At 53.9% G+C, this 23,358-nt stretch overlaps 4 protein-coding genes across 4 annotated transcripts; 1 reads left to right on the top strand and 3 right to left on the bottom strand.

The window, feature by feature from the left end:
* Window positions 1–3,986: 3,986 nt before the first annotated feature.
* Window positions 3,987–5,613, bottom strand: LOC102837207 (cytochrome b5 domain-containing protein 1-like). Its single transcript, XM_006863392.1, has 4 exons — window positions 5,454–5,613; window positions 5,284–5,360; window positions 4,941–5,159; window positions 3,987–4,217 (listed from the first exon to the last, which is right to left on the bottom strand). Exons 1-4 carry the CDS (start codon window positions 5,611–5,613, stop codon window positions 3,987–3,989), a joined length of 687 nt encoding a protein of 228 aa, XP_006863454.1.
* Window positions 5,614–6,481: 868 nt separating this feature from the next.
* Window positions 6,482–7,341, top strand: NAA38 (N(alpha)-acetyltransferase 38, NatC auxiliary subunit). Its single transcript, XM_006863391.1, has 3 exons — window positions 6,482–6,657; window positions 6,847–7,030; window positions 7,186–7,341. The coding sequence occupies exons 1-3, from the start codon at window positions 6,577–6,579 to the stop codon at window positions 7,296–7,298; spliced, it is 378 nt and encodes a 125-aa protein (XP_006863453.1). The 5' UTR covers window positions 6,482–6,576; the 3' UTR covers window positions 7,299–7,341.
* Window positions 7,342–8,295: 954 nt separating this feature from the next.
* On the bottom strand, window positions 8,296–8,934 carry TMEM88 (transmembrane protein 88). The gene is made up of 2 exons (XM_006863390.1): window positions 8,725–8,934; window positions 8,296–8,565 (listed from the first exon to the last, which is right to left on the bottom strand). The coding sequence occupies exons 1-2, from the start codon at window positions 8,932–8,934 to the stop codon at window positions 8,296–8,298; spliced, it is 480 nt and encodes a 159-aa protein (XP_006863452.1).
* Window positions 8,935–10,459: 1,525 nt separating this feature from the next.
* KDM6B (lysine (K)-specific demethylase 6B) lies at window positions 10,460–18,678 on the bottom strand. Its single transcript, XM_006863389.1, has 20 exons — window positions 18,542–18,678; window positions 18,237–18,335; window positions 17,911–18,130; window positions 17,733–17,825; window positions 17,485–17,646; window positions 17,233–17,406; window positions 16,804–17,148; window positions 14,478–16,705; window positions 14,249–14,375; window positions 14,017–14,122; window positions 12,909–13,114; window positions 12,722–12,786; window positions 12,563–12,634; window positions 12,295–12,443; window positions 12,012–12,126; window positions 11,725–11,912; window positions 11,411–11,552; window positions 10,859–10,985; window positions 10,582–10,752; window positions 10,460–10,483 (listed from the first exon to the last, which is right to left on the bottom strand). Exons 1-20 carry the CDS (start codon window positions 18,676–18,678, stop codon window positions 10,460–10,462), a joined length of 4,950 nt encoding a protein of 1,649 aa, XP_006863451.1.
* Window positions 18,679–23,358: the final 4,680 nt, after the last annotated feature.

Raw genomic sequence — 23,358 nt, 5'->3', positions numbered from 1 at the left:
AAAAATCTTGGATGAAAGGTAGATAAATAACTTCTACCAATAAATTTTTAGTGCAGAGCAAGGAAAGAGAAGTCTGTAGTTAGAGACTACCGCACAGGATCCAGACATCTTATTTCTGGGTTTCATCTTGCCTCCCAGGACACAACATCCCATCCACTAGTTATTACAGACAGATTAATTCACTTAACAGTTTTAGTTCATTCAAACAAATTTTTATGAGTAGCAACTTGTGTGCCGGGCACCAGGAATACAGCAATGAATAAAATGGACAAAATCTTTGCCCTTATGAGCTTACAATCTAGCAGCCAAACAACCAATTACATCCATAATTTTAAAATTACAGATAGCATGTTACTCTGGTATGAAGATTTAACAGGAAGTCTTGAAGTTGCCATGGGTCAGAGTTATCTCAATGACAACTAGGTTTTTTTTTTATGTTCTTGACTTAGACGGAAAAATCAGAGGCCTCCCTGAGGACAAAACATTTAGGATCAGCTAGGTGAAAAGTGGAGGCTCTGGAGGACGAAGACATTTAAGGAACTGGAAGTCAGCCAGTGTGCTGAAGCACATGGCACAATGAAGACTGTTAGGAGATGGGATATGAAAGGTAGGGAGAGCTTGAGTTATGCAGGGTCTGGGATATAGGACTTTATTCCAAAAACTATTGGAAGCCACTGAAGACTCTAAAGCAAGAGGGGTAATGGTTATACTTTTCAAAGATCTCTCTGTGTTGTGTGAAGGGCAGAAGTGGAAATGGGGGACAAGTTAGGAAGCTTCCAGACCAGTCCAGGAAAAAGGTATAGTAGCTTGAAGGAAAGAAAATAGATTCCAGGGATATTTAAGAGATAGGATCTACTTGGAGAGTTACTGGGCATGTGGTGAGAAGGATGTGTTTCTGGCAAGAAATACTGACATGTAGGAGACTGGAAGAAGGACAGGCTCAGGCAGGATAAAGAGCATATCCCATAGACACAGCCCTAAGGCTGGTGCAGACAATAGTCTACTTTGGTTCTCAAATAGTTTAAGGTTTAACTGAGCAAACAAGATACACAAGAAACAACTACTGAGTTATTTAATCATCAGAATGATTGGTTGGCGGGTGCCATATTAATTAAGAAATTGAAATGAAGGAATTGAGACATATTAATCAAGGAATTGGAATAAAGAAATGAGACATGGAGGACCCTGCGCATGAAGAGCTCATTGTTCTAGCAGAGCGACAATGATGGTTTTCTTTAGGTTGGCAAAGCCACAAAGAAATATTCTATGCATAGGCCCCTAGTTATTTTTTTCTTTTTGAATCATTCTCCGATTTATTCATGATTTTATTAGTATCCCTTTACTTTAGATTTTGACTCTCCTACACTTTAGTATATTTTTATTAAAAGTTAGAAGCCATATATTAGCTACATTTACTCTACTTGTAATCATAGGTAATTTTTACTTATATTAACAATGTTCTTAAGACTGCTAGGAGACAGGATTTGTCAATTGAATTATTACCAGCTTAGGCTTAGTGATTATAAACATTCTTCCTTGTAGCCTTAGTTTGGGACAATAAAGAATCCTTAAAAGCAACTAGGCCATAAATAAGAGCTATGCGTATACAGATACTAAATAAAAAGTTTGACTTAGATGTTCTTAAATTAATGATCAGTAAAATAGGGAAGTTGTTTTTCATAGCCTCAGTTTTTTAAATGTTCTGCTAAGTGATATTTTTGTAGGCTATAAACAGATAGTGTATGGAGAAAGTTAATGAAGTGTTAATTACACCCGACAACTAGGATTGATGACTTAACAAGACTTAACAGACAAAGATCAAGAAACATATGTAAAGGTTAACTTGCTTCTCAGAGAAAAGAATAGAACTTATTTATGTAGGTACAAATGTTTAACTAAAAGGTTTCAAGGCGCCAGGATGTCTCATATACCTTGATGTAATGTTTCTTTGCTGTAACTTCTCATCTTTGTTGTAAATCTAAGGGTCATAAACCATGAAGAATGTGCCCCAGAATAGATTGTATTTTGGAGACATTGATTACTATGAAAACAATGTTTTTTGTAACAGTATATAAGGGGGTTGTAAGACAGAATAAGGAAGAAGGAAAAAGGAGAAGAGTAGAGCAGGAGAGGGAGAAGTAGAGTAAAAAATAAGCAAGTAGAGTAAAGGAGGGGGAGTAGAGAAAAGAATGAGAAGTAAAGATGAGAGTAAAGAGTAAAGAATGAAAGGAGAGAAGAAGAATAAAGGAGGAAAAGCAGGAGGAGAATGAAAGAGGAGAGGGAAGAAGAAGGGAAAAGCAGGAGAGGGGGGAGGAGATAAAAGAATGAGCAGGAGAGTAAAGAATGAGAGAAGAATAAAGCATGTAAGAAGATTTTGAATTCATCACGATCAATCGACTATGTGTAATTCTTTTCCACCGACGCCATACACCTCTTTGGAAACCCTGGAATAAGTTTGCTGGGGCTGGCTCCCAGACATTGGTTCTGATAATTCATGGACTTTTTGCATCACATGGTACTGAAAGAAGTCCTCAGTCTCACAGTAAGATCAGATACTAATCTTAGAAGCCAATAAAGATATTTCCAACTTAGTTCATATATCTCATTTGTTACTGTTAAAGTGCTGTCGAGTCAGTTCCGACCCGTAGTGACCCTGTATAGGGTTTCTGAGGAGCAGCTGGTGAGCTTGAACTACTGACCTTGAGGTTGAAACGACTTTGCAGTCCAGTGCATTAACCCACAGCGCCACACCAGCTAAATTTAAGCCTAGGCTAAATGTTATCCAATCTGACCACTGACTGTTCTCTTTTAGCTACCAGGAGTTTTCTGATTTCTTGGTTCCTCTGTTTACCCTATTTGGCTTCCTCTTTCAAAGTCACCATCTTGCAAACTCAACTCTGTCTTCCTCACCTTCCTTAGGTAGCAGGGATTCATCCTGAATTTACTCAACTAATTATCTCATATTGCTCTCACATCCAAAGCACCCCAATCTCCAGGCCCTTCCTCTACTCTGTGTTTTTCTCCAGGAGTAAAATACCTCTTTGCCTCAGAAAGTCAGAAGAAAATTTTGCTGTGGGATTTACCAGGAATTAGCCTCAATAGCTACTGCTTAGCTAACATCCTTCCCGGATTCTTCTCTGCCACTGGAAAAACTCTGCTAGCTCCCTTCTAAAGACTATAACTGCAGAAAGAACGAGTAACTGACTACTAATAATGCCCCATTGTGCAACTGGCCTAGGACAAGTCCACATCCCAACACTTGGTCTGAGACCCGTGGTTACAAATGTTACCATGAACTAGAATTTGAGGCATTCCCTTTAGAATGAGAACAAGGGCTTTGGAGGAGTTAGATTTGGGTTTACATTTTAACTCTGCTAGTTTACTAACTAGTGTGGCTTTGTGCTATTAAATATTTCTAAGCTTCAGAAGACATCTGTAAAATAGTGGTAATAGTATCCACCTTAATGGGTAGTTGTATGAAAGAGGATGTATAAAACACCTAACTAACACCATATCTAGTTTAAATTAACTTGTAACCATTCATTCACTTTCTTTTTTCCCATGGGGTTTCAGTTGTCAAATACTATCCTAGAAGGGAGATATGCCTGTTTCATGTGGTCAATTATAGACAATCCGTATCTTTGTAAATCCCTTCTTCCTGCAGCCATCCCATTATTTCCATACCTCATGCCTATAGAACTCCTCCTACTATCAAAAAGTTCTGCCTGAGTTCTGACATCCTCTTCATCTTTCATTTCTTTATATCATTAAAAATCAATTAATTCACTTCTATTATGCCAAATTTTCTCAGAGTAAATTATAATGGAGCAGGAAAGAAGACCTTCTCTGAACTGAATAGGCCTGTTCCTAGAATGGAGTGGAGGTCTAGGTCCAGGCATTTCCCACCTCATCTCTTTTCCTTCAGGTCACAGAAACAACCAAACTTAAAAGTATGTCTTAAATGTATGTAAGCATACAAATCTTTCTTATAGCTCCGTGAGGTCATCGTTGAAATAGAGCAGTAATGCAGGTGTGTAGCGTGCACTGTCCATATTGAGCCAGTCAAATTCTTCATCTTCATCACAGATCCCATTCTCTTCCAGAGTACTGTCCATTTTCAGGTTCTTCCCTTCATATCTCCATGTGTAGCTGGCAGCATGTGCATTATAGGGTAGATAGCGGTGTAGGATTTCCCACATTGATTCCAAGGATCCCACCTGAAGAACACAGAAGCACCCCACACCCAGAATTCTGAATGGAAGACACACCCAGGCCAAGCTAACAGCAAGAGTTCACGGGATGACAGAGCTGGGATCAGAGTGTCTCCCCTAACAGATACTACTAGCTTTTAAGTTGAAACTCCTATCTTCATGGTAGCCACTTCTAACTAACAGCCCTTAAGAGGGTCAAAGTCACTCCACATTCACCTCATCCTCACAATAAAGTAGACTAATAGAGTAGTCAAACTGCTGTCTAAAACACAACATGTATGTAAGAGTTTACAAGGGCTACCTCGGAAATCCTGTACAGGGTCGCTATGGGTCGGAACCGACTCGACGGCACTTAACAACAACAACAACAACCATCACCATCAAAAATCTAACTGCTGCCCTGGGCCTATGAAGACCTAGACTTTAAGTGACCCAGTGGAATTTCTAACCCTGAGGCCTGGTTGGTCTGTTTTCCTCAACTGCCTGTTGAGTCAGTTTCAACTCATAGCGACCCTGTACAGTTTCCAAGGAGCGACTGGTGGGTTTGAACCACCGATCTTGTGGTTAGCAGTCCAGTGCTTATACTACAACGTCACATCAGGATTCCATAACTCCTAAAAATGGAGAAAAAAATAAAGCTCCTTCCGGTTATAGAGAACAGGTGGCCTGGAGAACCCACTGGAGGATTCCCAATTTTCTCTAAACTGCCCCTAACCCCCCAGTTCTCACCTCCAGTGTGTGCTCCTGCGAAGTGAGCGTGTTAATGATGCGGATGTGCCTAGTCTTCGCAGACAGTCGTCCTACCTCATAACGAGATCCCTGCCACCAAGGCTTCTCAAAATCATTGGCCCAGTCTGACCGGGGTAGCTGAGGAGGGACGTGCAGGAAGCGGCCCCGCGGGGTGCAGTACCTCAGAGCTCCGGTCAGAGGATCTATGTGCTTGAGGATCTTTAAATAAAGCACGATACGGGGAATGGAGGTCCGAGCAGTCATTATCTGGCGATCTGGCTTTCCTTCCCCACTCCAGCTCTCCAGTACCCTCTCCCCAACCCCAGGTTCAAGCCAAACTCACGTCTCTAGTCTTTGGGTCAAACCAGTGGCTGATGTCCTGGCCTGCAACTTCCAAGATGGGTTTTAGCAGCAGGTCCCCTGGGAAGGAGCAGCCTCTGTCATTGCCGACCACCTAAACTAGACACCCACCTCACAACACACCCTGGCCCCAAACCAACGTCTGGTCCTTACCTTTGTACTCTTGTGCCAAGGGCGTCAAATCATACACGTAGCCCAGGTAAGACACCCAGAGGTCCTCGGGTCGGTTGTGTTGGGCCACCTCTGCCGGCGTGAAATAGCGACGCTGAAAAACTTCAAAGTCTGGTCCAGCCACTAGGCCCCGGTGAGGCATGATTCTAGCTCTACAGGCCACGGATCCACCTTTGCGTCTTAGCGCCTTAGTAAAGTCTCACAATTGTATCTAGTTAAAGGTTCAGGAGGTAAGGGGAGTGCGTTTATACGCTGACATGGAAACCATTGTCCTTTTCCGGCCGCCGTCCACTGAGATAAACATTGCGTCACAAAAGGAAGAACTTGGGCTGCAGGTGCTCCCGGGAAATGTAGTGTGATTTCTAAATCTGACACATTAAATTTTTAAAAAAGCAACTTGCCGTGGAGTCGATTCAGACTCATGGCGACTGGAGATACTCAGAACAGGTTATCTTCGGAGTCAGAACAAAAAGGAGGCGGAAGGTTTAAAAGAAGGTTAAGTGCCTTCGAGTCAGTTACGGCGCATAGCGACCCTGTATAGGGTTTCCGGGGAGCGGCTGGTGAGCTTGAACTGTCGACCTTGCGGTTCAAACCGATTTTGCAGGAGATGGCGTTAAGTGCTGTCCAGTCGAGGAACGGCTGGTGAGTTTGAACCGCCGACCTTGAGGTTAGCAATCCAATGCGTATCCCACAGAACTCCATGTTAAGTGTCATCGAGTCGTTGCGACTCAGCGAGTCTGTACAGGGTTTCCAAAGAGCGGGTGGTTGGTTTGAACCGCCGATCTTGTTCAAACCGACCTTGCGGTCCAGTGCTTTTATCCCACAGCGCTAAAATCTTTCCACAGTCCCAAAGAGTACTCATATTGGAAACTAAAACGATACATTTCTCGCGATATCATAAAGACATCCGTGTGCTAGGTCACAACCACAGCGCCGGGTAAGTAGAAAAAGCTCGCGAGAACTCTGCAGTTGTCGTGGATACTAGGAGGAGCGAGCGGTTATCTCGCGAAAGGAAAAGAGGTTGGAAGCACTCGCGAGATCTCAGAGCACCAGACCCGAAAGGTTTCTCTTGAAGTTGAAGGGCCGGGAAGAGGCCCCAGAGCAAATGGCCGGAGCTGGGCCGACTATGCTACTACGAGAGGAGAATGGCTGTTGTAGCCGGCGTCAAAGCAGCTCCAGCGCTGGGGTTAGCGCGGGTTTGGGTTCTGGGATGGAGGGACAGTCGGGTAGTAAAATGGGAGAGCGGGGGGAACTGCAGCTCCCGGCAGCCTTTGGGCTGCATGTGAGCGTCCTGCGGGCTGTCGGGAGCTGTAGTTCTGCGGGCGGGCGAGTAGCTAGGACTGCGCGGTGTGAGTGCGTGACCCGCCCTGAGCAGGACTCGGATGGGGAGCGTGAGGATTCGCCGTCTGCACGCGCCCGTCAGCAGCTGGAGGCGCTGCTTAACAAGACTATGCGCATTCGCATGACAGACGGTCGGACTCTGGTCGGCTGCTTCCTCTGCACGGATCGCGACTGCAATGTCATCCTAGGCTCGGCGCAGGAGTTCCTCAAGCCGTCGGGTCAGTGCCCCGGGTATGCGGCGGGGCCTAAAACAAGGCACTTTCCCTTCGTCCCCTGGCTACACCCCTTGTTTTCTGGGACTTGGAGTCGTAGTCCAAAAGGGGGCATGATCGACCTTGGCCTACTCACCTGATGCTCTGACCCTTCTTTCCAGATTCCTTTTCTGCCGGTGAACCCCGTGTGCTGGGTCTGGCTATGGTACCCGGACACCACATCGTTTCTATTGAGGTGCAAAGGGAGAGCCTGGTGGGGCCTCCATATCTCTGACCACGGATCGCGCATGCCTACCAAACTTCATTAAACCTGTGACTTTAGTGGCCTGTGTCTGTGTGTAGCCGGGATACGCCCGCCCCTCGAGAAAAGGGTTATTTGAAGCCCAGACTGGTCCAACTTGAACATCCTGGGATTCCAAATTATCTCTCGGATTTGGAAGGGGTTGGTAGAGGCAGGCGAAGCTAGGAACAAACAGTTCCCTAGAGTGGACTCCTGCGGCCCTCCCACACCACTGCCCCAGAATTGTGGCGGGAGGGGCGTTATCCTACTCCGGAAGACCCATTGTTTCCCTCCCCGGCCTGGCAACACCAGGTTCCTCTGAGCTGAGGTCAGAGAACGGGCTCTGGTCCCCAAGGGGAGCAGGGCAGGATCTCGTCGCTGGGCCTCTCCACTCAGTTTATGGGGAGGTGAGTCTGGCTCCGGTCGGACAGACCTCTGGGGTCTGGCCAGGAAGAACCTGGTAATTCGATAAAGGAAGGCCAAGAGACCGAGGCATAGCCCCAGTATGCTTCCTGTTTCTGGGCGCCAAGCAGGGATATTTTTTGCATCCTTTTGGTTATGAATCCAGGAGCTCATAATTCACTAATTCTTTATTGACGTGTAATCACTTCAGCCCCGCTCCCACCCCTTAAATGCTGGAGGTGCTACTTCCGTAAAGGTGGGCACAAGGTTGAGTTGTCCTAGTCATGACCGGGGGTGGGGGGGGGGGGGTGGGGGGGGTGCTAGAGGTGGGAGTAAGGTGTGCAGGGTCCAGCAGGGTCCAGCCCAGGTGTTCAGGATTCAGGTGTGGATAGTGAGAGGAAAGTGGGTTTTCTGGGGCGTGCCGAAATTTCACCAGAATTGGGTTCACAGTCTCTGCTGTTCACGAAGGGATGCGGCGAAAGGGCTCCCGCAGGCTTGCGGGCCGGGCAGTTCTGGAGATAATGCTTCAAGTTCTCCGGCAAACTGGCAGGGAGTGCAGTCGTCAGGATGGTTCTTGCCTCGAGGGTCCTCAGACCCAGACCTTCCCCGATGTGGGCAGGGCCTGGGCCCCTGATGAAGCTCGGCTTTGCCGCGGCTGCGGGGCACGCCGGCGCCGATAGAGGGCCCGGCTGTAAGGCACGAGGCAGTCGGCTAGGCGGAGGCGCAGGCAGAGACGGCGGTAGCTGGCCAAGGCAAGTACAAGCAGCGGCACAAGGAGTAGGAACCCGGTGACCAGCAGGGCTGTGAAGCCCGGATCCCTCAGGTGCGCGGTGCAAGGGGGTGCCTGGGAGCGCAGGAACTGTGGGAGGAGAAGGCTACGTGAGGCCCAGTCATACCTGGGCCAAGAAGAAAGTGCATTGGGATGGAAAAGCACAGAAAGGAAGACTTTTCGGCCCAGTATCCTATCCTCGGTATCGGTACACACGCGTAATTTCACACACACGGGGCGCAAGCTCACCTGGGAGTGGCAGAGGAAGCCGAAGCCCAGCATAGTGACAGCGGGTAGCAGGATGGTCCCTAACACCAGTGCCAGCAGGAGCAGGTTGAAGGCAGCCACCAGTAGGTTCTGGGCTGTTACTAGCACAGCACAAGCCCAGCAGTCCAGGGGGTCTCGGGGCTCGGAGCTGCCGCCGGGCACCGACCGCTGCGCCCCGGGGACATCCGCCATGGCCTACTTGGCTCCCGCCCGCCTGGGCTGCAGCCCTTATAGCCCTCTTTCCTGCCCCTCCCCCGGCCCGTCCTCTCCCCACCCCCCTTATCCTGGAATGCAACTCTCTCGGATTAGGCACCCCCATCCGGAGGATCGGACCAGAGCTCTGGACATTCCACAGGCGCCTCCCTGGAAGGGCTCGGCCCCGCTGGGGTCTGAAGTCCCTCCCCATCAATCACTGCCTCACCGCCCTCCTCCCAGCACCCTTCCTATTATCCACCAGCACGTTATCAAAACATTTTTTTTCTGCATTTATTTTTAATAATATTCTCACACAAAAATCACCGAAAATAGGGATAAGGTGGGAAGACCCCTCTGCCCCTGGGGCAGAGAGACAGTGCAGTGCGAAAGGACGGGACTGTAAACCCCCCCACCCCTCCGCAGCCCCAGCGTGGAGAAAAAAAAAAAAAAACAACAACCAAACGAAAATAAGCCCCAGAGAAACTCACCCAGAGGGATCTGGCCCTGGGTGGTTTCACGCATTTTTTTTTTTTTTCTTTTAAAGTCCGAGTTTAAAATTGGCCGGGGCTGGGAAGGGCAGGGTTCTTTTTCCTCATAGTTCTTTCTTTAAAACTTTTAAATTTTTTTATTTTTATTTTATTTTTTACAAAATACCATTTCAGTTCCCACTTCTTCCCCTACAGTACAGGAGTCGCTCACCCTCAGGCGGGGTTGGGGTCGGGTCGGGAGTAGGGGGACTGGTCCGACAAAGTGCAGGACGTAGGGGAGGGGAGCGGGTTTGAGCACCATGAGAACCCGGCTGGAGCCGAGGGCAGGCGGACAGGCAGAGACGGACAGGCCGGGCCGGACACACTCTGGGGCGCAGGGACGGCCGGGCTGTGAGCGGTCCCAGGAGGGGTTCGTGGGATGGCTTGGGGAGTGCGGGAGATCGGGTTTTCCCAAAATGAATAAATAGAGGTGAGTGGGACTGTTATAAATTAAAAACAAAACCAAAAAAAAAAAAAAAAAACAGAAAATACAAAATCATAACCAAGTGAATAAACAGACATGTACAGGGGTCACAGCTAGCATTGGAAGTAAAAAAGAAGCTCTGGGAAAGGGGTAAAGCCCATAGAAAGAATCTCATTAAAAACCTCGGCTGCCGTAACGTCTATGTACATACAGGAGCCGCGTGCGCGGGCTGGCGGCTGGCAGGCGTGAGGGAACCCGTATGTGACCCCCGCCGCCGCCGGAGCCTGGTCCTTGTGTCTGTTGCTAGAAAGGCCAAAGTCGGTGAGGGGAGGCGCTGGCGGGCGAGGGGCTGCCAGCCCCCTCCCCACCTCCCGTTTTTTTCCTTTTTTCCTATTTGTTTTAAAAAAAATTTTTTTTAAATAAATTAAGTGAGGGGAGCTGCCAATGGGGTGGAAGGGCTGTGCCCGACCCCTTTCCCGGCCTGAGGCGGGACCTAGGTCCAGCCCAGGAGTGTGCTGGTGGCCCCGCGGCGCGCCCTGCGCGGATTGGCAGGCGGGCGGGGCGTCCGGCCTCATCGCGAGGTGCTGGCAGGGGCCTGTGGAAGGTAAAGCAGATAGGGGGCTTAGGCGCAGGCGCCAACAGACTTGGCCGCCCGGCCCTCAGGTGCGTTCACCTCTGGGCTAGAGGGCTCACCAGCGTAAAGGCGTCGTAGGCCTGAGCAAGCTCCTCTGTGCGGTACTGCTCCAGCACCACTACACCCTGCAGGCAAGCGCTGCGGCGCCGGGCACAGCCCTCGCAGTGCACCAGGTACGTGTTGCGGCTGCCATTCTCACTCGTTACGAACAGAATGTTGAAAACCTCCACCTAGAGGGAGGCAACAGCGGTGAGGAAGAGAAGCGGCAGGCAGTAGCCCGGGGCGGGGAGACAGGGACGGACACACACACACACACACACCGCACCCCCCACTCACATCACACTCATTGCAGTAGTAGGCAGGCTCATCTTTGACCCGGCCCTGGTAGGCAATTTTCTTTCCTGCCCGCACGAGGCTCTCCCGCTGCACCTGGCAGTGCTTCATGGACTGCAGGAGGCAAAACCTAGGGAGTGGAGAGGTATTGATGAGGCAGGATGCCAGAGAAAGGTGGGAGGATAGGAGAGTGGGGGCAGGGATGCAGGTCAGGTAGGATGGGGGCAGAGATTTCAGCTCTGAAGTCCTCCTCCAAAGGCCTCCCCCCACCCATCTCCACTTCATGCCTGGGTTCAGACCCCTATCCTGGGCTCTCATCCACAGTTGAAATTTCACTTTTTTTTTTTTTTTAATAACATTTACCACTGGAAGATAAAGCTCATGAGATCAGGGCCCTTTATCAGCCTCCTTCCAGGCAGTATCCTCAGTGCATACTGCCCGAAACATAGTAGACAGATGGAGCGATAGATAGGAATGGGATAGAGTCAGGAAGGATGCAAGCAGGGACCGACCGGAATAGGCAGAAATGAGCTCCCACTCAAATAGGGTCCTCACTTGATCATCTTAAACAAGTCAGGGTCGCTGATTTTGACTGTGCGAGCCACATTCCAGGATACATGAATCATGGGCACAATGGACTTGACATTCTTCACCTCGTTCCACTCATATCGTTCCAGGGCCAGCTGGTACTGATAGGCTGTGGGTTGGAGGGGTCAGTACAGGATTCCTGAACAACCAACCCCTTACCACTTCTAGCCAACCCCTGGCCCTAACAGCTGGAGCCCTCTTAAGTCCATGGCCCAAGGTATTCCCTCCCCAGGGCCTTCCCCTCACCACTGAATGGACTCTGCACCATCTTATCTCCTCACCAGTGAGGGGCCCCACGTTCCAGGCAATATTGTTGCACCAGCCAGTGGCCTGCACCCAGTGCACGGTCCCCGCATTGATCCACACGAGGTCTCCGGGACGCTGGACGAAGCGGTACACAGGAATATTGGAGGCGTAGAGGTCGTCCAGAATCGGCCACCAGGAGCCGGTCAGGTAATCCACGCCGTGTCTGCGGGTAGCAAGAGACTCAGGAGGGAACCTGAGGACCCCAGATTTGGGGCGACCAGCAGGGAGACTGTTGAGGGGGGGAGGGAGGTACGGCACGCACCGGTCACAGAAGGCGCTGATGGTTTCCCAGTAGTGCTCATGCACTGCGAACCACTCGCAGTCGCCTGGGCCAATGTTGATGTTGACAGAGCAGAAATTATTGTTCTCTTGGTGACCTGCGGGGGGCAACAGAGTGCAGCATGACTGGCCTGATCAGAGTCTGAGCTCAGCTCAGCCCCAACCCCTCGCCCTCACTGGCTAACCACAAAGCGGTCAGCTATGGACGAAGACACTAGCCCCTCCCCTAACACGTCTTGACCGACGGCGCACGCGCAAGCACGTACCTGGCGTTCGGCTGCCTGGGACTTTCATGTACAGCTGCACCGTGTTCATGCCCAGAATGGTGTGACCCACATGGCTCAGCATGTTGCCCGTAGATGTTACCCGCATGAAGGCGGGCAGCTTTAGCAGTTCCTGTAGCTGGGGCTTCCACCTGTCATGGTGAGAATGAAGCAAAAGTGAGGGGGGGCTAGGCTAGGCTAGGCAGCCGCCACCCTACAACCCAGCAGCACTCCTGCCCCAGCCTGGCTGGCCTCTGCAGTCCTCACTGACCGCTTGGCATCAGATAGGTCGATGTTGGTGCCAAACTTGATGATGTGATGGTTCTTGGGGTCTGGTGCACTGCTGCTGCTGGGGCAAAGAGGACAGGTTGGTAGAGAAGTAAAGAAAGGGGAAGGGCAGGAGTCCTAAGAGGAACGGACAAAACTGTACCTAGGAGGGGTTCCTGTGGTGCTGTCTGGCTCCTCCGACTCCTCATCCTCACTTTCTTTCTCTTCCTGCTCAGCCAGAGAAGTATAGACATAGGTCCATGGCCTTCTGGGAGACCTTCCACTACCAACCTCAGTTCCAGCTCCCTTTGAACCCAGCATCCCAGTCTCAGCCCAGTCTTGCCTCTCACCTGGAGGGACTCCTGAAAGGATGAGGCTTGATACTGCGCATACTTGGCAATGGTGGTGTGGGAACGGGAACTCTCACAGGGCCAGATCTGACGCGTGCCGGTCAGGTCCCAGTTCTCATCCGAGGGCTGCTGCACCTGGGTGCGCACCTCTACCGTGTGCTCGCCACTTGCCTCCACCAGCGTCTTGGTGGAGAAGAGGCCCAAGTCTGCGAGGGAGGGCCATGCAGGGCGTCGGGGCAGGGGGCAAGGACACAACTCACCCTTTCCCTTCTGACTCCCAGCAGCCCCTGGCAGGGTAGACAGGCCTGGCCTTTGTCTGAATTCTAATCACCCTACTTCCCCTGCAGCTGCTTCAAGCCTCTTAGGCCCTCTACCACGAGGTCACATGGGCATAGCAAATGGCTGCTTTAAGTTAACATTGAAAACAAAAACCCACTGCCATCAAGTCGATCAACCTCACAGTGACCCTATCTATAGTTTCTGAGACTAAATCTTTACTGGAGCAACCAGCCTCATCTTTCTGTCTCGAACAGCTGGTGGGTTTTGAACAGCCAACCTTGAGGTTATCAACCCAATGCTTATCTCAAAGCACCACCAGGGCTCCTTAAGTGAACACTGACGGGCTCCAATTAAAGATTTAGTCAGTTGAGAGCCTAGAATGTGCTTCAAATTATTCAGTGGGGCAGAGGTTTGGCTTGGTTAGAGAAGAGGCTACTGATTCAGTGGAAGCATGATCAACCTTTATGTTTTCAGATAATCTCTTCTAGTTTTGAACATATTTAACATTTTGCACAATAAAAGATGAAAAAAGAGAGAATTCCTCAAATTGTGGGTTTTCTACAGTCTGTATGCTTCTGCTTAATTGTCTAGAAATCCAGAAGTGACTCTAAACAGGCCCTAGCATACATGTACCTTTGCACTCACCCACTTCTGGAAATGGACAAACAGGAAGCAAGTGTGAGACCAGCTGGACCAGACCCCTAACACTCCCCAGACATGGCCTACAAGTGACTATGCAGGAGAGCTTGGCAGAACTACTGCCCTAGATCTTCTCAAGGAGCTCTTTGAGGGTCCCACAATCCCACACCACTCTGCCCCTCACACTCACTGAGTCGTAGGGAGCCCGCCAAGCCCCGGATCACAGTGATGGGATTTCGAGGGTCTGTACAGAACTGCAGCAGCACTGGGGAGAAGGCATCACGTTTGCTCTCCAGCTGAGGGAGGATCAGGAAAGACTGAGGTCAGAGCTCTGTCCCAGGCTGAGTCCCCAGTGACCTCTCAACGCTATTTCAGAACCATCTGGTAGGTGTGAACCTGAGCCCTCTAGATGGCACACATACGTAGATGCTAGGGGTAGGTGGGTTGAGTTTTTCCCGGGGCAGCTTCTCCTCAGTGTTGATCTTCGGTTTCACAGACTGGGCAGAGGAAAGGTAGGACTCTCGAAATTTCCCTTTTACCTTGGCATTCCTGTGGGAGGGCAGAAGAGTGAGGACAAAACATCAGGGGGTGTGGGCAGAGAACTTATGCCCTATACCAAGCTGGGGCCACCAGAGTGATGGCCCAACTCACTTGCTGGCACGCATAACGTCAGCAGCACAGTGGCTGATGGTGAGGTCCGCCATGCGCAGCCGCCGTTCTTCCACCTCAGAGGCAATAAAAGTCTCCTTGTCACCACTCTCTACCTTGATGAGCCGAATCTTCAGCTCCTTAGGAGGCCCCTCACTAAGGGAGCGTAGCTTCAGCATGTCAGCCCGGCTGACCCCTGGTGGCCCTGGAGTTTCCTCCCTGGCCTTCTTCCCAGGGACAGGGACTGATAGAGGTGTGGGCTGGGCAGATGGAGCAGGAGCTGGTGGGGGGGCAGGAGTGGTGGGGGGCTTGGCCTTGGAGGCCCCACTAAGCTCAGGCCGGGCCTTTTCTCGACCCTGGATCTCCTCGCTCTGCAGGTCCAGGTTTCCCAGCACCCGGCGGCTCTTTTCTTTTGGGGTCTTGGTCTTGGCCTTGGCCCTGCCCTCACGGGGTCGCCGACTCACACTGTCCTTACATGCTCGCCTGTGCCACCGGTGCTCCTTCTGGTGCTCTTTCTGTCGTCGCTTGCTGCTACCTGGTCCTGCCACCGCCGCCACCCCACCACTTTCCTCCTTGGCCTGGGTGGGAGGTGGCAGTCGCTCAGTCCCACTGTCTGCCAGTACTGCTGTGTCCACTGTGTCAGCTGGGTCTGTGGCACTCCGGCCCACCCGCTCCACAAGGGTTTCACAAGCCCGGCTGATCTCTTCTAGCACCTCGGACTCAGAGCGGGCAGGGGGCAGTGGTAGGGGTGGAGGTGGTGGGGTGGGGGTCATGGGGCCCGGAGCTGGCTCTTCGCCTGCCCTGCGCTCCCGGGCCCAGGGCCCGCCTGAGGTAGAGAACTGAGATGACGAGGAAGCGGAGGGCTGTGGGGAGCCCTGGGCGCTAGGGGCCGCTGAGGTTGGCGGCAGGGTGGTAGCACCTGGTGGGGGACTGGGGGAATACTGAGTGGCAGGCAAGGGCCCAGGCCGGGTAGGAACACCTGCTCCAGTCCCCCGGTAACAGTACTTTTGTCCCTCCAGCACGGAGGCCAAGGATTTGAGCAGGCTAGCTGGGCTGGCTGGCAGGGGTGGTGGAGGTGGTGGTGGAGGTGGTGGTGGTGGTGGTGGAGGTGGCGGCTGGGGCTGCAGAGGTGGAGAAAACTTGGCTAGAGGCGGTGGTGGTGGTAGGGCTCGTGGTGGCTTCTTCTCCTCTTCCTGGGTGGGGGTGGTGGTGGTGGTGGTGGCGGTGGTGGTAATGGTGGTGGCAGTGGCTGCGGTAGCGGCAGCTGTGGTGGCTGGGGCTGTGTCGGTGGGGAATGAAGGCTGCAGAGTTGCAAAGGGTTCCTTCATAGCAGGTGGGGGAACCACGCCTGCTTCCTGCTGTTGCTGCTCCTCTTCCTTGCGAATTGATTCATCCAGCATCTTCATGATGTTGGCCAGCCCATCAGGTAGGATCTTGAATTCAGTTGGCTCCTCAAACTGGTCCTCCAGTGGGGTTGCAGTGAAATCAAAGAGCCTCGGGCCTTGGGCCGACAGCTCCCTGACCCTGGGCGCCACAGGCTGAGGGGCTTTACTCAGGGGGCCCGGGGGCGGCCCTGGTCCCACCTCGGGGGTCTTTGGGAAGGAGACCCTGGGCCGGGGGCTCTCCGGGCGCCTGAAGCTTCCTGAGGTATTTTGGTGGCAGGAGGAGGGGGGAGCTGTAGGCAGGGCAAGTGTCAGGGGGGCAAGAGGAGGATCCTGGGGGCTCAGTGATGGGCTGGAGGGTTGAGGCAGGGGGTCCATACTTCTGGCCAGATAGGGAGGTGGGAAGGACACAGGCCCTGGAGGGCTACTACTGTGGCTGCCATTGTTGCTGCTGCTGGTGGTGGTGGGGGGAGTGGGAGGGGTGTGCGAATCCTGAGTGCCCACAGAAAAGCGGGAGGCCGGAGGCCCCAAGAAGCCCTCACGGTGGGGGTGGGGTGGGGGTGGAGGGCGAGGGGGTCCTTCAGCCCCAAAGAAGAGCTCCTCTAAGATCTCTCCATCATCTCGGGTTGCCCGGCAGGCCGGGCCCTTCAGCCAGGCAGGAGGGGGTGGGGGACGTAACAGGCGAGGGCAAGGGGGTGGAGGTGAGGTGGGCCCAGGTGGTAGGGGCAGATGGGGAGTGGCAGTGGGGGCTGCCAGGAACGGTTTCCGACTGCTATGTGCCGAGGGCCCTAGGCGGCCCTGATGAGAGGAGACCTCCAGCGCTGGAGTTTGGTAATGGTCAGTGCCGGGCTGCAAGTGCAAGATAAGTGTGGTCAAAGGGCTGCTCTGCCCACTTCAGAGGAGGTCCATCAACCCCCCCACTCCACCTCCCACCTGTCACCACTTACAATGCCTGGGCTTGGCTCCACGCCCCGGAGACCGCTGTTGCTGCTGCTGCTACTGCTGCTGGTGGTGGTGCCGGGGAGGCCAGGGGGCCGGGAAGGGGCGTAAGGCACGCAGGCGGTGGTTGCTGCTGGTGAAACACTGGAGTCCATCCGCGACCTCTGAACTCTGCTCTCTCTAAGGTCACTTCCGGGGGGACGGGTGGCAGGCGGGCAGCCATGGCTCTCTGCTCCTGGGGGGCGGGGACCCGGGCCTGGGGGTGCAGCCGGGACCAGCCGGTGGCCGGGGGGGTGCGCAGGGTAGGCCGGAGCTGGGTATGGATATGGGTGAGACAACGAGTGCCGCTGTTCCTACAGAAGACAAATGAAGATGCAGGGTAAGGACTCAGGGCAAGGAAGCTTTTAAGAGGTGAACAGTGATCGGTGGGGGCTGACCTGGCGCTCTGGGGGTGCTGAACCCTTGCGCTCGGTACCCCAGGCATCTCCATGCAGGGCACTCCACAGCCCTGGCTTGGGCAGCTGAAATGGGGGGCTGGAAGGCAGACCAGGCAGGGGCGGTGGTGGTGGTAATGGTGGTGTTGGCAATGGCAGACCTGGGGGAAGGCCAGCCTGAAAGAGAAGCAGGTATGAGGCTCCCACTGTCTGCCTGGGTCCTATACTACCCTAACTGCCCCCTTATAACCATACCTGCTCAGAGCTGCAGCCTCTCCTACGCTTGCCACCAGGACTGAGGCCTTCCTCCCCTGAGGGGCCAGAGAGTGCTGCAGGTGGGACAGGCTGCACCACTGGGGGTTCAGCAGCTCGCTTCACCGGGGGACCCCCCCGCTTGGCCCCATAGTTCCGCTTGTGCTGAGAACAAAAAGAAAGGAGCGATGATGGCCCCAGTGCAGGCCTGGCCTGGTCCTCTACCCTAGCCCACCCAGTCCTAGGCTCACCTCAAGGTGCAGCAAGTTCCATACTTGCTCCAAGGGGGGCAAGATCTTGGCTCGGTGCTGGCAGGAGCCGGCATGAAAGTTCCAGAGCTGGGCCTGGAGGACAGAGCAGAGACTGATGTAAGGCAGGGGCTCAGCCAGAAGGCACAATCGCAGCCCACTCTGTCCTGCCTCATCACACCTGCTGAAGTCGGCCGAGGCGGGGCCCAAGCTCTGCAATACTTCCTCCATATCGAAGAGCGCTGTGGTAGCAGCGTATGGCCTCCTCACTGTCGTGCTCTGACTCATACAACTGCCCAAGCTGTTCCCATAGCCCTGGCTGGGCTGGCTCCCGCAGCAATGCCTGCACACAGCCATGCAGGGATTCCAGCTTCCCGTGGAGGGGTCTTGGGGTAGGTGTCCTACAGAGGAGGAGCAGTTGAGGACAGTCAGGCTTGGAAAATAAGGGAGCCTCCCAAGGCCCCAGCTTTACCTCCCACTCTCAGTACCTTTGACTCCCCCACTTACCCTTGGGCATAATAGGACTTATTGGGATGGCCAGAGCTACTGCCTTGTGGAGGGGGTAAGGGAGCAGACAGCGGAGGCTGTCCAATGCTGGCTGAGCACCTGGAGGAACAATAGATTGTTATATACAGCCAGACAGAGCAAACTTATCCCCACCAAGGACAGAGAGGACTCTGGGAATGACAGAAAGTGTCTGCAGTCTGCAAGGAGGCCCACAGAATAGCAGGAAGCCAGGAGATGACAGAGAATGAGGTGTGCAGGAAATGGAACAGGCATATCAGTTGAGGAGAAATGGCCCAAGTTCTCACCTGCCTCCAGGCAGCCATGCGCTACGAGGAGGGGGATGGGGCGGGCAGGAGCTCCAGGCCCCGGCACAGCTCAGGCCCCCAAGGGCAAAGGCTTCCCGTGCAGCGCGGGCCCCTGGAGGTTCCACTGCCCGATGCATCCAGCCTGAGTCAGGGAGAAGAAACCATGATCTTAGCAGGGCCTTGGGCTTGGTCACAGTGGCTTATATACACCCAGTCTGCCCTTCCCTCACCAGGTCAGCAGTGGCCCCAGGAGCCCTGGAGATCGGGCACTGCCCGATCTGGGGCGATGGTCTGGCTCCAGCCGCTGGCTCTGAAGAGTGCCACTGTCCCCAGATGGATGTCCAGGGTCTTTCACAGCCAATTCTACAGACAGAAGCAGGGAAGAGATTAGGGGAACTGGTCAGGCCGCAGGGCTGGGCTGGCTGGCTGGCTGTGGCACCCACTCTATCATCTGCACAGGAAGCTGGGCCTTGACTTTCCCCAAGGTGAGGCCACCTATAGGCCCGGGAGATTAGCAGGAAGCCCGGACAATGGCAGGGAGTAGTGTGGCTATCAGTGAGCCAGGGTAGCGGCACTGCCCTGTTTCCAGCCAGGAGTTACCTGGCCGACCAGCGACGCGGCCGCGTTTATCCAGCCTTGGTGGGAGCGTCCTTTTACTTACTGCGTCAGCAAGCTCCAGTGATCAGGCCAATCACAGAACGTCTCCCCTCTCCTGAAAGCCAATCATCACCCGTGTCTCCGCCTCAGTAACAGCCTGCCCGGGACCAATGGGAGCTAGGTGAGCCCGGCAGGGACCGTGGGAGGAGGGGCGGCAGAGCCGGTCTGACGGGCTCGGCCCGGGGTGACCCCGATGTGACCCCGCGGTTCCCACCCAGGGTCCCCTTATCAGACCTGACACCCTAGCCGGTGGGGCAAGCGGAGCTGGTAACCCATGCGGATGAGGACAGCGACTCGCATATTCGTTCTGGTTTGGGGGTCGGCACTAACCATGATCCCCATGCAACCACAGAACTGCCGGCAGCCCTGGCCAGGCCGCCCCAAACACCCCTAGACCTGCCGTCGCCGTCGGACAGACCGTCAGGCTAACAGCTGTAGAATACAGACAAAGACGCCCCTCCCCTTCCTCAGTTTACCTCGATGCCTGACCTCCCATCCATCCCCGGCACCCCTTAGAGCTGGCCAGCCACAGATACTTCTTTCTAAGGCACCTAACCCGTCCTCGCCCCTATTTCAGCGCCCCACGCCCCGACTCCATCTCAAAACCTGGCCAACCCCCCAGCCTCATACTCACTTCTAGCTTCTTCACCTCACTAGGCTCTCTAGGTCTTCGATATCAATTTACTACCACCACCCTCCCTCCAATTCAAACTCCTCTTTAATTCTCCAACTTCTGACAAGTCGCCCACCGCGGTCCCGAGTGGCCCTTCTCGCGTGGCTCCGACATCCTCTATGCCCTTCCCCGCCGGGGCCACGCGGTTCCCCCACGGCCCACGTGGCCCCCACCCCCCAAAGGAGGGGGGGATTTCGGGGGTTGCCCGTGACGTGGCTACTTGCGCAGCGGAAGCGGAGTGTGTAAGTGTAGGGAGGGGGGGTCCTACGGGAGAGGGGGAGGGCGGGGCACGACAGGCGGTAACATCTCCCCTGTCCCACTCTCACCGCCCACTCGCTTCGTGAACCCAGAACCCGTTTCGCTTCCTCCTTAACATCCCCACCCCCATGCCGTCCCGTCCCGTGGGTGCTGACTAGAACCATGACGGGCGCAGATCTCTCTTGGAAGTACCTGAAGTACCTTCCCTTTAGCCTTCCCCTCACCACCCCGTCTTTCAGTTCGCCTCCCGGAGCCCAAGAGCTCCGTGCCTACTCCGAGTCCCCGCAGGTAGGGAACCGGCTCCGCTCCCGGGATCGGTCCATTGAGCCCATAGAGTACAAAGAGCAGCGAGAGGCGAGTGTCGAGTACAAAGCAGCGGGGGCGGGGCCAGTGCTCCAGCTGGAGCAAGCGCCGAGCAGGAAGCCGGGGGAGAGCGCGCGGCCGGCGGCTGGGGGCGGCTGGAAAGTTCACCTTCGCCGAGAGAAGTCGGCGCTACCGGGAAATTTCCACCCTTCCCACAAGGGCAGGCGGGTTTCTGGTGAAAATAGCCCTCCAGCCTCAAGGCCATGGCCGTCTGCTTGTACGGAAGCGCCTTGGGCCCCACACCACACGTCCCGACGTGCAGCTCCCAGCCGAGTCCCGATGGGAGCTTCGGCCCCACGGCTTCTTCACACCGGGGTTTCCATCAGAACGAACTCTCCTTTACCAGAGACCGCCTGTCTACCAGTTACCGAGTCCAGGGATAAATACAGCGTTTAACTGTGGTTAAGAATAGTCGGACCGGGCTGCCTCGACCCAATCCCAGAACCCACGGACAAGATAAGGGCTTAGGGGAACCGGGAGATCAGACATCTAGAAACAGATCCCAGCTTGGGAAGTGGGGCTCGAGGGCGCTGCCAGTTACCAGGAAATGCAGCTTCCCCTTCGGTGATGATGACACTTCCCCTCTGCCACTTCCCCTTTCCCACGGGGAACTGACTCAGCTTTCTTCAGTACCCCCTGCCCGATCTTCTACCATGATCCACAAACCCCCACGCCAATACCCAGGAATACAACAGCTCTCACTAAGGTAAAAAACTTCCTGTACACTAGTCATTCACTGTAGCCAGACATCTCAGATCCTAGTCCCCACGGGGTCCCAGGCGCTTGACTCCCCCATATCCGCCTCCTTACAAAGCCCTCCCCCGGGGTCTGATTCAGGCTTGGGGTGGGGGAGCGTGAGTCACCAGAAAACCTTCCCCTATTCTCACTGACTCAGCCCCCGCCTGCCCGAGTACACACAGAAACAGTCAGAGGCAGTCACAACTCTTCAGCCCACACACCGCTCACCACCAAGCCCGCGGAATTTCCCCTCTCGTCTCCCCACGATGGCCCCTCCCCGCGCCGGGCAGCCCCAACAGCGCGCTCACACCTGTTTCCCAAGCGCCGTCGGCCGGCTCGCAGTCCACTCTCACCTTCACTCTCGCTTTGGGGCAGGAATAGCAACTCCCCGACTCCGGGTGTCAGTATTACCCAAGGGAAAGGGGCAAACACGGTCGCGAGACAGGCACAAAGACAGACACCCACAGACTCTTCGAAGACAGGCGCATGCAACTAATGCCAGACTGAGAGACTTCTCGAACAGACATTCCAGCCTCTCCCTGCCCGACCCACAATCGTAAGAGCCAGCAGCTCTGAAAGGGTTAATTCTTCTCCAGCTGAGGCCACGCCCTCTCCATCCGGGTTCTCCTGGCAAAGCTCAGCTCCGCCCTCTCCATCCGGGCTCTAGATTCTGGGACTTTAACCAACCTCCCCCCCCGCCCCCATCCCTCTACAGTCGGGGGAAGAGACCCACTCCATCAATCACACATACTTAATTCTCCCTACGCTAGAGGCCGGATGGTCCCCTCTGCCCACGATCCTAGCCGCGGGGGACGAAGGTTTGGGGTGGCTAAGGGGTCAGACGTGGGCACAGATTCACAGGACGGCCAGACCGGGTTTGACCAAGCAGGCAGTCAGGGGGTGTGCACACGCGGGGTGGTGGGGCTGGTCCTAGACACCCGCCGTATCCCGCTCCCAGCCTGCCTCCGCCTGCCTCAAGGAAGCGTGGAGTGACCAGCTAGCTTCTTACCTGGGGGAAGGGGAGGGAGGCTGCCGGCTGGAGCGCCGCCGCGGTGACTCAGCCACCCGGGCAGGCCGCCCGACTGGGATTCCCTTCCCCAGCCTTCCCCCGCTACCGGCCCCTCCCTGCCCCCCACCGAGGAGTGACAGAGCTGGCCCTGGTCCGCTATGTGTCACTACGGGCCTTGTGTCTGCCTCTGACTGGGCGCTGTGTTCATCAGTTTTTCTGACAAGGTCGGCTGTGTGTGGGTCCCGGTGTCTGTCTCCGTAGGCACCCGCATATCTGCTCATCTCGTCTTCCTCAGTGTCTGACAAGTTCCTGTCATTATCCCTGTCTACATGACTCCACTGGGCTGTGCTTGTCTGTGTGTCTGCCTGGCTCCTGTCTCAGTCTTTTGTCTGGGTCTGCCTCTGCATCACTTGCATGATCACGTGTGTCTCTGCACATGTCCTTCTGTGTTTGCCTTCATGTTCCTCAACAGAGTCAGGGAAACCTGGAACAGGCTGACCCTGCTAACTGCTAGCCTCACTTCTCTGAATCCCGCTGTCCTTCTTGCTGGATCAGTGCTCCTGTCTGAATCAAGTATTTGAGGTAGTGGGGGTGTTGTTTGCCTTCAGTCAAGTTCTATCTCATTATCGAACACCTTTGCTTACTATCTTCACAGCTACTTGAGGCTCCCATTATGACAGTAACTGCTTACATTTACTGAACACATATTACTTGTCAGGCACTGCGTTAGATATCTTACATGCTTATATTCTTTTTAAAAAAAATTTTTTTGCTCCTTACCAAATCCTGAAGTAGGAGGTACTTTTATCACTCCCATTTTACAAACTAGAAAATCAAGGCTCAGAGAAGTAAGGTAATTGACCTCAAAGTCATTCTGCAAGTGAGTGAAAAAAAAATAGGCTTCTTTCCAGAGCCGTATTCTTGCCACACTTCTATACTACCTCTGTGCCACTCTCTCTCCTTTGGGGTCATCTTCTCACAGGCTATTTTCTGGGCCAGCCTGTCACTCAGCCCAACTGCATCTTAACACCCCAAATACCCCTGCCCTCTAAAAAAGATGTGGATCGGAGTTGTGCTTCACATCTCTGAGCGAATTATGTAGATTATAAAGAATTTGCA

Source organism: Chrysochloris asiatica, unplaced genomic scaffold, assembly GCF_000296735.1.
Source record: "Chrysochloris asiatica unplaced genomic scaffold, ChrAsi1.0 scaffold00054, whole genome shotgun sequence".
Taxonomy (NCBI): Eukaryota; Metazoa; Chordata; class Mammalia; order Afrosoricida; family Chrysochloridae; genus Chrysochloris; species Chrysochloris asiatica.
Note: the sequence above shows the minus strand (reverse complement) of the source record. Positions and strands in the feature narration are given on the sequence as shown.

What these genes read in the sequence shown, in the direction of transcription:
- LOC102837207 (XM_006863392.1), bottom strand. Translation starts at nt 5,613, where the DNA reads ATGCCTCACCGGGGCCTAGTGGCTGGACCAGACTTTGAAGTTTTTCAG. An exon ending in CTTGGCACAAGAGTACAAAG is followed by an intron (nt 5,361 to 5,453) that starts GTAAGGACCAGA and finishes GCTCCTTCCCAG; the next exon opens with GGGACCTGCTGCTAAAACCC. An exon ending in CGCAGGAGCACACACTGGAG is followed by an intron (nt 4,218 to 4,940) that starts GTGAGAACTGGG and finishes TGTGTTCTTCAG; the next exon opens with GTGGGATCCTTGGAATCAAT.
- NAA38 (XM_006863391.1), top strand. Translation starts at nt 6,577, where the DNA reads ATGGCCGGAGCTGGGCCGACTATGCTACTACGAGAGGAGAATGGCTGT. An exon ending in AAAGCAGCTCCAGCGCTGGG is followed by an intron (nt 6,658 to 6,846) that starts GTTAGCGCGGGT and finishes CGCCCTGAGCAG; the next exon opens with GACTCGGATGGGGAGCGTGA. An exon ending in GGAGTTCCTCAAGCCGTCGG is followed by an intron (nt 7,031 to 7,185) that starts GTCAGTGCCCCG and finishes CCTTCTTTCCAG; the next exon opens with ATTCCTTTTCTGCCGGTGAA.
- TMEM88 (XM_006863390.1), bottom strand. Translation starts at nt 8,934, where the DNA reads ATGGCGGATGTCCCCGGGGCGCAGCGGTCGGTGCCCGGCGGCAGCTCC. An exon ending in GCTTCCTCTGCCACTCCCAG is followed by an intron (nt 8,566 to 8,724) that starts GTGAGCTTGCGC and finishes CTCCTCCCACAG; the next exon opens with TTCCTGCGCTCCCAGGCACC.
- KDM6B (XM_006863389.1), bottom strand. Translation starts at nt 18,678, where the DNA reads ATGCATCGGGCAGTGGAACCTCCAGGGGCCCGCGCTGCACGGGAAGCC. An exon ending in TGGAGCCAAGCCCAGGCATT is followed by an intron (nt 16,706 to 16,803) that starts GTAAGTGGTGAC and finishes TTGCACTTGCAG; the next exon opens with CCCGGCACTGACCATTACCA. An exon ending in GACGTTATGCGTGCCAGCAA is followed by an intron (nt 14,376 to 14,477) that starts GTGAGTTGGGCC and finishes GCCCTCCCACAG; the next exon opens with GAATGCCAAGGTAAAAGGGA.